This window comes from Triturus cristatus, chromosome 6 (genome assembly GCF_964204655.1).
Source record: "Triturus cristatus chromosome 6, aTriCri1.1, whole genome shotgun sequence".
NCBI lineage: Eukaryota > Metazoa > Chordata > Amphibia > Caudata > Salamandridae > Triturus > Triturus cristatus.
The window spans coordinates 1704305326-1704318633 of NC_140589.1; the positions used below are offsets into that span (position 1 = coordinate 1704305326).

General features: G+C 42.9%; 1 protein-coding gene across 8 annotated transcripts in view; it reads right to left on the minus strand.

The window, feature by feature from the left end:
- The window catches only part of ESRRG (estrogen related receptor gamma), a 1085823-nt gene that overhangs the window by 219209 nt on the left and 853306 nt on the right, over positions 1 to 13308 (minus strand). Inside the window, exon 1 of one of the 8 annotated variants that reach the window (XM_085612927.1) lies at positions 10761 to 10985. The exons of 1 other annotated variant lie outside the window; for it this stretch is intronic. Coding sequence is in view for 4 of the 7 variants with exons in the window: in XM_085612923.1 (XP_085469049.1) it covers positions 10092 to 10213 (122 nt within the window). In the remaining 3 variants the exon portion in view is untranslated. Of the gene's footprint in view, positions 1 to 10091; positions 10251 to 10756; positions 10986 to 13308 lie in introns of those variants that run through there. 6 more of the 8 variants (XM_085612931.1, XM_085612925.1, XM_085612930.1 and 3 more) reach the window with 6 other exon arrangements.

Genomic DNA, 13308 nt, shown 5'->3' on the forward strand with positions numbered 1-13308 from the left:
GTAAGCTCATATAGGTGAGCATCAATGTAATATTCTTGAGCCCACAGTTATGTACCCTGAAGATATATATATGTTATACATATATGTTAATGTTTTAGCAACGCTGGTCCTACCTTGCACGCATGCACCAGCTGATTTGCGTGCCCCACGCAGAAGGACTGCTTTGGGGAACTATATATATATATATATATATATATGTATATATATACACACACACACACACACACACATATATATATATGTATGTAACGAGGTTAAATGTATGGGAAGTTAAGTATAGTAAACCTATGCTTAATAATACTAACTTACCTTTACAATATATGGTCCTCGATATCTTTGCCACAATATTTTGGCCCTGCGGCCCTCTTGAGTTGATATTCTGGTGGGATACCCAAATTATATTTCCTGGAATCAAAATCTAAGAAATGGAAGGGCGAGTGTGCAAGAAAAAGAATGAAACCTGAACCAATTGTAGGTTTTTGCATCACACAGTGCATTAAAAAGATCTTTTGGGCCTATCTGTAATTCAGCAGTGTGACATTTATGATGATGACAGCTGTCAGATGAAAGTGAATTACACATGCTACATACCAATGTTTCAGGACCCTGGCACTGGACCATCTCACAGTTCCTAGTAGGGCACTGGAGGGGAAGGTGACAGAAACTGGTGTGAAAGTGACAAGTGTGGATTATTCGAGACTCATGCTCCACTGGACATGACAGGAGACCCAATGTGGCATGTGTAAAATGGAGACGCCCCGTTCAGGCCCTCCCTGCTGGACGACTCTTCTAGCACGGCGCGGCTCTGTGTCACCCACATGCACCCACCTCATGCTCCCGCTTGGAACTAAGAACAAGCCATGCTTGAGATTTGCTGGTGAACAATGTGATGAATTGGGCTGAGTGTGAGGTGCAATGCCAATCAGCCAATTGTTGCTTCTCCATCTGTGACATTGTGCAGGGAGGATGGATGGGACAGGTGCAATTCATCCTAATGTAGAGAAATCGCTGTGCCGCTCTGTTCCAATCAAAAATGGCTGCGAGCAACCAGTGCCGCGCAGTTGAATAATGCGGCGCGTACCAGGCTTTCTCAGCTATCTGGGATCCTTGCTTAACCCCTTTTATTGCTCATGGGAACAGTTGGTTAGATTCATGGCATTTTATGCCATTTTGGAGCGTCTGATCTGTCCCACTAGGTTAACTGCTGTTCTGAGAACATTGCTAAGGAATGCTTTCACTGTTAGAAAAATGAATGCATCGCGCTTCTAGAAATCCAGCATTCACGCACCATTAAAATACAATAAAAAAAGCTCTGTTGATGTAGCGTGTCAGTTTTAGGAAATCCTTTTAAATTCTCAAAAGTCACCTATAGCAAAACCCTGTGTTGCAAATTATCCACTACTCTGGAAAAACTATATGTGTGGTATAGGGCTTTTCCACACTACTTTTGACCAATGGGTTTAATTTTCACGATAGTAGGTGAAAGCTGTTTTAGATTGTTTCTTTGGTGTTGTCAACAGATGTCACTTGATCAAAAACTGATGACTCTGACTGATCAGAGACTTTTAATAGCTCCGCTATAGTGGCGGAATGCAAAATGTTGGGGCCCCCCTGGAGAATGTAATGAGGGGCCGAAAGTCTTCCATAGCGCACAGATAGTTCCTAACCTTGGCCTGAAAGGAACACCACTAAATGGTTGGGGGGGGCTGAATATGTTTCCTGCCCCCCCCCCCTGCTTTACAGGGGCTGCAGGGGCTTTTGTTATTGCCCTGCTCCACCCTTCCAAATTAGAGAAGAAACATTTTAATTGTATTTATATAGTGCCTACTACCCCTGATGAGGCATCAACACGCTTTTTTAGCAAGTTGCACTTGAGAATATGACCATCAATTGATAATCACTAGTATATTGATCCAAAAGCATTGTATGTACGTTTTATGCACAATTATTATAATACAACTACAGTAAGAACACATTCTTTGTTGTATAAGTTACTAAAAAAACATAAGTATTAACATTGCTGGCACTACGGACTCTGGCCCTCTAGCAAGCACTGCCTACAATTGGAGTCGTGGTAGATGCGTCAATGGGTAATTTACCTATTTTACCAGAAGTGCAGGAATCATCGGTATAAACAAAAAGCTTAGGGGCATATCAGCAACAACCGGCGATAATTATCGCTAAGCGCACTTAGCGCTAGGATAATTATCACCGGCTAGCGTGGATGTTTATCGCTGAGATAGCGTGTTATTAGCAACGCTTATCTCAAAAGCGATAAAAATCCTCGCGCTAACTGCCTAACGTGAGATTATCGCTGGAAACCCAGCGATAATCTCACGCAATGTGGCGTTAGCTTGTTGATAGGGCACCACAAACTTAGCCATGATATCCACCTTCCATAGGATATAATGGCTAAGTCAGTCCTGAAGCAGGCGTAAGGAAAGTAGCGATAACAGGGGTTATCGCTACTTTTCTTGCCGCTATGCTTCATAGTGTGGGGCTTGATGATAGAAGAAATGTCGCTTAGCGAAATTTCTCCTGTCATGTCAGGTCAGGAACACCCACTTTGCATCTCATTAGAGATGCAAAGCTGGGCGTTAGGAGTTCCTACGCTAACGCAAGATTTCACGCGTTAGCGTGAGCTAGCTAATTAGGCGATAAAATTATCGCCGCTTTTCGGCCGAAAACGGCCGCAAAAGCGGCGATAATTCTATCGCCTCGCCTTGCTGATATGCCCCATAGTTCTTAAACTCAGGGCATTTTAAGTGGGAACCAATTGAAGATGGCCAGTACATCCTTTTAACTTTCAGACTCAAGCAACTCCTTCGGCAGACCTCTTAAGGACTGCATGGTGCGGGGGGGGGTGGGTCGAGCCGTGATGAGCCAAACATTCATATGAAATGCAAGGCATCAAGCACAGGAAATGTATACCACAATATCAAGTACCAGCCTGCAATAATCTATATAATTACACCTATTAAATATAGAGCCCTTTTTCTACAGATTCAGTAACTGGGGTAGGGCACTAAATGAGAACTGTGATACTCTAGTGTGGGTAGACAACACCAGAAAATGAACTGACAAAGAGTAGTTCACCACATAGTACTTTCAAACACTTGGATCCTGTTGTGTCACCCTATTTAAAAATGTGATATGATGCTGTGCCACAAGATCATTAGGAAAATGGGAAACTATGTATACTGTTGCCCTGTGATAGAACCAGGTTTTTGGCAAGGCACTGAAATGTACCAAGGTATTTAATTGTAAAAGAGCCATCAGACAAGACAAAGTTGAAATATTGTGCGAGAGCCACATCTCCCTTGCCCAACTTACACCAACCTTCTGCCATCACCTAGAGAGAATACGTGCTTCAAAGACTCGCTGGTTATTATTCTCAAGGCATTTCCATGAGACTGTTTTAAGCGGCTATGGCAGACAGAATCTAAACATGCCTCTATGCGAGATCCTGTTTTCAGAGCATCTTGGATACTAGCACCAGCGAGAGACTGCGCAAATGGCTTCTAAGAAGCCCCCGCTCTCTGAACACACAAGGTACCGTTCCAAGTGGCCCTCGGTATACGCTGTGACAGCTTGACCAGTTGTTTAAGGACATGGTGTGTGATCAAGCAGAGTCAAATCGACACATCTGGGATACTCCTTACGCCCTGTGGCACGGTTAATATTAATTTGCTTTCTTTTGCTAGGTAAGTGCTGCCAAAACACATTACCCACGGTGTGTGGGTCCAATCAAAATGATGAAAAGGCGATGTGGAGTTTTACCCCATAGGAAGCAACATCAAAGGGCACACAGGGATGGCAATAGAAGAAATGACCGCCCAAGTAATAACACCGCTCGGATCTAACAATGACTTCCTTTTCATGTCCAAATACGGATTTCTGTCCTTTTATACCATGACTATTGTTAGAAATTGTGTAGCTCCTTCTTGTTTGAGTATTTTTGTCTGTCTATAAATCATACAGGGAACAAACAAAACTAACTTATTTGTTCCCTAATCTTAAGCGCTGATTCAATGTGCAATACCCTTTGATCAGCAGCATCACACGAATAGATATATTAGGGAAGATGTCAATATAGGAATTAAAGAAATTGGTTCAATTGAATTGAGAATGTAATCGTCAGAAGGAAACAGTCTTGACACGCGCTGACTGGCATACCTAATGAAGATCTGTCCGCAATCCTCTGCATTGGTGTGGTAGGATAAATGTTGAAGCGCCAGTCTTAAATAGGGTGTCAACAAAAATACACGTAAAAGAATTTCAAGAAATTAGAACTTTGGTGGATGTGTGCTAGATTGCTAGTGTGAGCAATATTGCATCACAGGGGATCTCCTACAGTCGTGTCTTGTGTGCAAGTGATTCTCTTTAATCTCTAACAGTGGAGCTGATATCGCGCCCCCGTGCATGTCGCATATCTCACCGATCAGTACCTTCCTTTGGGTCTCTGACTCAGATGGACATATGTATGTTTCTATTTCTACATGGGTCGCACTTCTTCTTGGAGAAGAACAATCCTGACAGTGGGGTCAGGTGAAACTGAACAGGTAACCCTAGCGTGGATCAAAAGGGGCATGATCTCTTATTTATAAACAGATCCTGTGGAGAACCAGTTCAGGAACTGTGATTTGCAGGATAGGAACAGCCATCGTGAATATCAACCAATTGGTGGAACCTAGGCAAAAAATACTGTTATTGCATGTAAAGTAGATTTCCTTTTCTAAACAGGTTGCAACAAACTGGTCATGCAAAAATGTGGCATAAGTAAAGAGTGGCTAATGGGGGCACCAACCATTCACTGTCAGCAAGTACAAACACAGCTGCCAAAAGAGAAATTCACATATTTCATATGGTGATACAAATTGTGCACAAATTAAATATAAATGTACGTACACAATAGACAACACATTTCTACAGAGTATTATATATTACATATTGTTCTTTTATAAATGAAACATGATTTTTAAAATATATTTTTTATCTGTGTGTGTCCATTAGATACATACTCACACACAAACACACACACACAAATCTAGGTAGGTTTTATGATTTATATATGTGTACACATAAGTGTGTTTGAACAATGTGCACCTTTCTTTTAACATTAGACACTTTTTGCTAAATATTATATGAAATGTGAACATGAAATGCAATTAACGAAAACACACTCTCACCTAAAATGACATATAGACATATACAAGAGAGATAGCGGATAAATGAATATAGGATATGTATTTTAAAAAAATATGCTATTTTTAAATACATTTGAAATATAAGGTAAAATTCCACACATATTTAACTCCGCAATCACCTAATGGCAAACTGAACACACCATAACGAGACAAGGAGGCTCTTTAAAAGTTTTGGGTAAAACGACTAAATGAAAACATACCTGTAAAAGAATCTCAGGAGAGCAATATTTGAAAAATTTCTGTTTACTGATAGATGCCCCCACTTTCTATTCTGAGTTTAAAAAATTATATAAGGACATATATATATATGTGTGTATATATATATATATATATATATATATATATATATATATATATATATATATATGAATATAAAATAAAACATATGTACATCTGTGTTAGTGTATACATGTTGTTTTTGAAGTAAGTTGTTAAAATGCTTGCTACACATGGATATATGTTAAAAAGGGTACTTGACCCATTGGATAAAATTGAGTCGAGATAAATACACAAAATATAGGGAATGCTTTTTACAAAAAACAAAAAATGCATATAATTGTTTATATCTGAGGAGGGCCTATAAAGGCATAAACGCAAAGTGATCAGTAGCCATACTGAGGAACAGAGCCATGAACCTATGTAGTGGTGCGCGAACCAAGCCGGAGAGCTGCAGCAGATGCTATAAGTGGAATGTTAGGCTACAGAGACTGCTGGTGTCATCCCTGCACTATCAAACATACACATAAAATATGATTGGAGGCAGAGATCCCAGATATTTCACTGTCAGAGCATGTCGAGTGGTGCAATTCATTTCTCGTGTGGTTTCCGACAATGACAATTTAATACAAGGGCGGTGAATGCACAAAAAAGATAAACCTGTACACTGGCCCAGTATAAAACCCACAAACCCCTCCCCAGAAAGAGGACTCACATTCCCATATGTCCACTAGGAACACAGTTATTTTGCTTTTTTATTTTGCCTTACAGTACAAGTGTGTTTGATTGGAGATCCTGATATAAACTGTGGAAGAGATGCTGAGGTAGGGAGTTATTTGTACACATATTTAGTGAGGGTAAACATAGATGCCTTTTTGTGATGTTAAACTATTTTGTTATCATACTAGTCATGCATTAGATCATGTATCAGCCATATCGTGTTTTTAATCATCTAGAATTTTGCAACTGGTCCACCTTTAAACTCTATGGTATGGTCAGAGAACTGACTTCACCTTTGACCCGGGTCCACACTAGTCCCAGACCATGTGTCTTACCCGAATGAACTCTAACCATTCTATTTCATATTTCTGTACACTCAATCACACGCTGTGATAACCTCCGCTACCAGACCCTCATACACGCACATGTATAAGCAAGCATCATTCACACGCGGTGTAAAATCAGACCTCACACCGGCCCATGCAAAGATGCTCACTTTAAAAATAAAATATCAAATGACTGTTGAAAAATGTAAATTGCATCAGTCATAATCCATTGTCACGTATTGTTTCCTCAAGAATTGCAACAATAATTCTAATACGTCATGGTGTTTGCACTCTTCCTAACATGATTATTGTGCAACTACAGGTCTTTTCAGCAAATTACTCTTTAGTCTGCCATTGTCTCATTCTCTAAAGAAATGGACACAGGGCAAATTTCTAAAGGGGGATTTGACCACAAGGAAATCTATAGTGGTTTCAAATTCAGGAAAACATGATCTCGACTTTGAATGGAGTCTTGAGAAGCAAACCTTTTTTTTGAAGATGTATCTTATGTCGTGTACACTAAGCATTTTTGTAACAATTGGATATATGATTTTTCTAAAATGAAAAACATTGTTACGTTCCGCTTGATTTTCATCTGAGTATATGCTATTCTAGGTATCTTATACATTGTAACAATGTGCGTCTATTTTAATAATTATTATTTTCTCATTCATATTTGTGGTGTTAAATACTGCTACAAAAGACCGGTGTGGTGCTTCGCTGCATACATTTATGAAGTTTACCAAATTTACAGTATGAATCATACACCTCGAATATACAGTCAGAGAGAATGGTCATGTGTTCAGGCAAATTAGTGGAATCATAGGGGCTTTGCTGATAACATGGATTCATTACTCATGCAGAGGTCCAGGCATAGTAAATAAAAGAGGCCCGCTACCTACACATGGATGGGAGCACGCGGAACGGAAAGATGGGCCGTCCCCGGTGGATGTAAATCTGAGAGACAGCCTTTCCAGTTCCAGACAATCCCACCCACTGTCACAGAACATGAAACTTGTAGAGAAGTGGAGAGGCATGCAGGAAACATGAAAACACTAAAGGGAAGCCCCATCGCTTCACAAGGTGTGCCCAAAACAACACACAGTGTTGGTTTGTGAGTTAACTCGTATCACTACTGGGGAGTAAATGATTGCTCAATACGATGCCACCTGCGTTTTAGTCATGTGAAACTACATATGTCACGTACAGTCTTGCTAATCACGGTGCACCAAGACCTAATGTTAAAGGTGTGCACAACTCACCCCTTTCTCAATCATCTTATAGCAGAGAGGGACATTGTGATGTTTTTATCCCCCAAGTTATTTCCATCCCTCCCGGCCTCCATTGCGCAGGCACCTTTTCAGTGTTTGCAGTGATAATACTCTGGGAGTCCGACAGACAATAAAAGTTTATCTCAATCAGCCAACTTATCGAAGAAGAAATCAGAGGTAAGTTGGTGGTGTAATTTGCAACAATGTAGATTCAACAATCTAAGATGTGTACGCTGTGCTATGTAAAGAAATTATATCTCTGCAGACATTTAACCTACATGTTATCTTAATTTCACCCAAGTGTTTTCTAAATCTTTATCTGCAATTTCTCAGTGCCAATAATTCGTCATAAAGCAAAGGAACTCAAATCACAGCTAGGGTAGATTTTTGTGTGTTTTGTAAATGGCCATTTTGCATGGGGATTAAGGACACCCGACCAGGAAGAACATGTCACAAAAAGTTCAGAAGCTTTCCATTGCTGCACATTCTTCCCATGAGAGTTCTAAGACGTTCAAATTTTAAGAAACAAATTTTCCATACCCCAGCCTGCTCCTATTTCCCTTTATTGGCGCCTTTCCTTGACATGACAGCTGGGACAACTGTTAAAACAGTCAGGAAAATGAGGGCTGCGCACTAATCCTTTAGCCTACGCAACGTTTTAATCAGAGGGCGAGGAGCTTTCACGTGATGAGCGCAGTGTTTCATTTTGAATGATTGGATTGACGCATTTGTCAAAGTGGACGGATCCATTTTTTTTTACGCCACTGCATCTGTTGTGTTGTTAACTGTCATTTGAAGTCAAGGGACGCATGGGCCGAGCAGGCTTCAAGCTATGGCATTCTTCAACTCGCTCAGCCGTACATTCAAAGCATACCTAGGGATGGTGGGACAGATGCTTCGGCCCTCCAGCTTGCTCACGTCAATTTTTAGCACGTCGCCCTCTCTGCGATGCCCTATACAGGACGAGCGATGGAACAGCTCAATATGTTCACTTTGTCTGAACGCCAGGACGGTGTTTTTATGCTGGTCAATCTATACATCATGCATATTCATATTGTGGCGGCAAGCCGCTGATTAATAATTTGACTGGCCTCAACGTGGGTGATATAACTCTGCGGGCTTATTCCATTTCATTGAAATGGATCTGCGGATCTCTTGACTGTTATTATTCGGCCATCGCACCAGACCAGGAACCACAGATCCATAAAAACTACAACACATCAAGCAAGATCTGCTTGGCAGAGTCGTTCGGACTGAGCCACAGAAGGAATTAACTGGAATCCTGGGCTACAAGCAAAATGGCATGTGCCCTTATTTCATTTAAATGCATCTACTTTAAGAGGCTTATCTGAACTAATCATTCAAATTAGCAGTGGCGGAGGGAGGGTGTGGATTCAATGCCCTGGAAAGGCGCTTCTGGGGTAGGAAACAAGCCTCTCAGAGCCTTTTAAATTATTGCATGAATTTATGTTTAAATTGAGCTTCCTAATTACGCTGGACTTGCAAAAATATAATGTGAACCACGCAGACATACATGTGTACCTCACCTCATACACCCCTGATGGCCTGAACTGCAAATCTTGGTGAGAAGCATCCTTCAATCTTGTTGCCGTCTCTTCTTAAAACCGTTAAACTCTGACCGGGCCCTTTGGGCTGCTCAGGAGAGACTTCTGTGGCAAATATTTGTTACTGGAAAGTCCCTTTCTCTGCTGCTGATAAGTCTAACTCGTGCCTCCCCCCACCATGCATGCTGCCACATCAAGTCCCCTTTCATCCATGGCTTTGCTGCAAAGAAGCCGGGCAACATGTGGGCACTATATTGAAAGAGTGGCATCTATATGTTAATGATCACTTTATGGGCACTCTTGTCTCATCCATACACCTCTATTTTTTGCAAACATATTGTAAAAAAATATTTAGACCCCCCATAACTTTCTCAAAGTGAAGACAGGGGGATATTTTCTGGTGGGTACAATTGCCAACTCTGGAAAGAAAGAACCTAGTTCGAATTCAAGCCTCCCAGGTTGAACAGACCGTGTGATCCTGTGCAAAACATTTATTATTTACCTGCCTACGCTCTTCTCCCTGCCAACAGGCTAACCCGAGTAAATGCAAAGCTGGACTGTTATGTTCTTGTGAGACGCATGTAGCAGCCTGGCTCACATAGGTGATACACACATCATTTAGAGCTATGTGGAAAAACAAATGTGTGTATTTAGGTGCCAAATTCATGTGCTAGACATTGATTTGGAAAGCGCGTGGAAGCAAAAAAGCCCAGTAGTCTGCAGCAAACTTCTTCCCTTTTTATTCAGGCTAGACTTTCTGCTCAGTGCCCGCGAAGTGTCACAAACCTGCCCCCTCCACCACTGTCCCAGCAGAGGGGCTCCTTAACAAAGCGGCGTCCTCGGCGTTTCTTGCGGCAGTTTTGTGCGGAGGAAGCGCGGGGGCCGCTTCCCTCCCCCTGGTCACTCATTGACAGCTCGGCCAGCTGACTGCCAGTTAATGTTTCCCATGCCCGCGCCTGCCTTCCTGGGAGGGAGCGCCGCTTTTCACATTATTCGAGTGGAGGCGAATTATTGCTGCTGATTAAAGTGCGCCTACAAGCAGCCCCGCGCACGGCAGGGCGCCTGGGACGTGTGACGGGCTGGCCGTGCACCGCGCATGGCCCGGAGCCGCGGGACGTGTGACAGGCTGGCCCTGCATTCTCTCCCTCGCGTGTTATCACATATTTTCCCTAGTGCGAGGCACATTTTAGCATTACAGTGAGCATTTGTGCCAGGCTTCTATTCTTAGCACCTGGATAAGAAGCGGGTGTCACACAGCTGTTTCCCCGGCACTCATGGGGGGCCGGGCAGAGAGGTGCGTACACCCCCGGAGCAATGTTTCCACTCACTGCGTTCAGCACCCTGACCCCCACTCACGCACAGGATACACGCACCCCCAAGCGCACACACGCGAACAAAGCGTTACCTGAAGCATGCCACAAGAAAACAGTGAAAAAAAGAGTCAGCGGTACCTACTCTTCTTCGTAGTGCAGGGAAAACGACTCAGGGAGGCAAAGTTCTACCGAATCCATGTGTTCTCGGCCACCATAATTTGCGCGCCGGCTATAAATCAGAGCCTCCTCTCAGAGCGGCGCGGCAATTAACAGGCAGGTCCTCCCGGTGACAAGCCTATGGGCACGGCCAGTTGGGACCAAAAGCTCTCACACTCTCCTAATCAAGGACTTAAAGCCCCGATTGGAGCTCATGAATATGAAGTAGGGCTTTACATATGCAGTCCCCCCGGCCCGGCCGGCCTCCCCATTGGACCAGCGGCTGGCCAATCACAGGCCGAGCAGGAGAGAGGCTGCATGGCTGGAGCCGAGGCAGGCAGGTATGGAGTGAGGACAGGCGCTCGAGCGCTCTGCGCCGAGGGGGCGGGGGGACGGCGAGGGGAAGAGAGATGTAAACGCTACAAACATGCTCTGTAGCGCTGCAGGACAAAGGGAAGGCGGGCAGCTGCCCCCTCGCGCGCGCGCTAGGTCTGTCACTGTAAACACACCCAGCCCGAGCCCCAGAAAGGAAGGACACACGCGGCCCCTGAGCCCTCTGCTCAAGAACTCAGCCTAAGGTAGAGAATTCTTTGTGTGCCGTCACTGTCTGTGTGTGCTGTGTTACTTTAGGTGTCTTTCAGTGTTCAGAATTGTCATAGTTCCTCACGTCTTTGTAGTTGGCGTCTGACATCTGTGAAAGGCATTCTTAATAATAATGTAGTCTTAATAATATATAAGAATGATCATACAAATAATGATGATACTAATCATAATGACAATAGTAATGTTCTTCTTGTTGGACAGTATTTTAGACGTGGTGTCTGGCTTCTAAGCGCTGTAGTATTGGATGGATAGTATTATCCAGCTCACTGGCATTCAGTCTACAAATCGTGTGACAAATCGAGAGTGAGAGTTTGCTTTGTGAGGGAACTCAGTCCTGTGAGATGTAGTGGGGATGCTGCTGGTTGTAGAAGCAGGAATCTGGGGCTCTGACTTTATCTTCTCCTCTTGGCCACATTTGGTGACTGTGAGTGGCTGACTTTGTTTCCCTTACCCTCCATTCCTTCTATTCAAAAAAGTGAGACTGCTTAGGAACTGGGTAACTATCATTCAAGGTAACACATACAATGCATTTAAATATTTGAGGCTGTTTGCTGCTCACTTCCGTTATTTGAAGGCTGGTAGGGTCATATGTCATAGCCTGGAGTTGTATCATGCATGTATGCATGCACACTGCACCGTTGCTTGCTTTAGGTCCATACACCTACAATGCCGGGGCAATCGTTTCTCAAGAAACTGGCCAAGCCATTTAAAGGCCATGCAGTGCTCATGCATAGATGTCACTTAAGGGGTGATAGGAAGAGAAAGACCCTCACTTAGGTCAATAGCTTGCCGCTTATGTTGAGAGGGAGCAGACGACAGCGAGCTAACCTCAGCCTGTCTCTATTCGACCACAATAAGACGCTTGCGGCAGTCGGTCCATGCTAGGGGTAGACTCCGCACTTCAAAGAAACTTAGGAAGAGGACTTTCTGCGTACATAACACAGACGGCGGATCAGGGAAGCGCTGTGTCGGCAGATCATTGGAACGTGACATATTGCAACCATGAGCAATCCTGTCCATGTTATTTTCTTTCTCAAACAATATTTGAAACATTTATTCTGACAGGCACACACATGAGCATTTGTATCTTCTCAACAAAGGGGCTGGATGTTTTTGGTTTAAGCACAGTACAAGCTACAATATTATAAATAAAGAGATGTACACTAGAAAGTATTAGGTCTAGAAATTCTGTCTAGTCGTGCATGCCTTGTGTACCCTGCAGGCACAGACGAAAATAACCCATCATCTGTAGGGTTAAAATCGAGTCCAGCATTTACGACCTCGCGGTTTCTATAAATAATCATTCTCTGCCACCATCACGAATCAACGTAATTCCTATTACCTCCAAACACTTTTTCCAGCATACAGCAGCCTAAAAACTGCAATCAAGCGGTGACCACAAAGTGGTGTTCCAGAACAAAAGTGGGAAACAAAGACAATAATAACGGTTATGTAAAGATGAAATTAAAATGATAATTTAAGGACATGAAATCAAATTCTAGAACTATACAGTACCACTGGAATAGACCAACCACTTCCTTCAAACAGCATATCGGTAGAGAGTGTATCACCTGTGTCGTATAATTTGAAGTTGAAAACCTTAGGGGGATTTTTGTTTGAGTACATGAAGTGATGCTCCAGCTACTAGCAGCATGAGTTCATGGATTACAAAACAGCAATGAAACAAGCCCTTCAAACGAACCACTACCAATCACCAAGTAGAGGAAACTACTGACAACTTCAATATTGATCCAATCCTTTGAACAAACTGAGAATATAATGACCCAGTCAGACAGCCAGATGTCGCCATCCTACCTGAGCTGCACTAGACTAACTCATGAAGCCTCTTTCTTATGTTGTCATGGCCACATGCTTGGATATATTATGTATAGTCTGTATTTGTCTCAGGATGCCTAGAAGTGTCAGCTGTC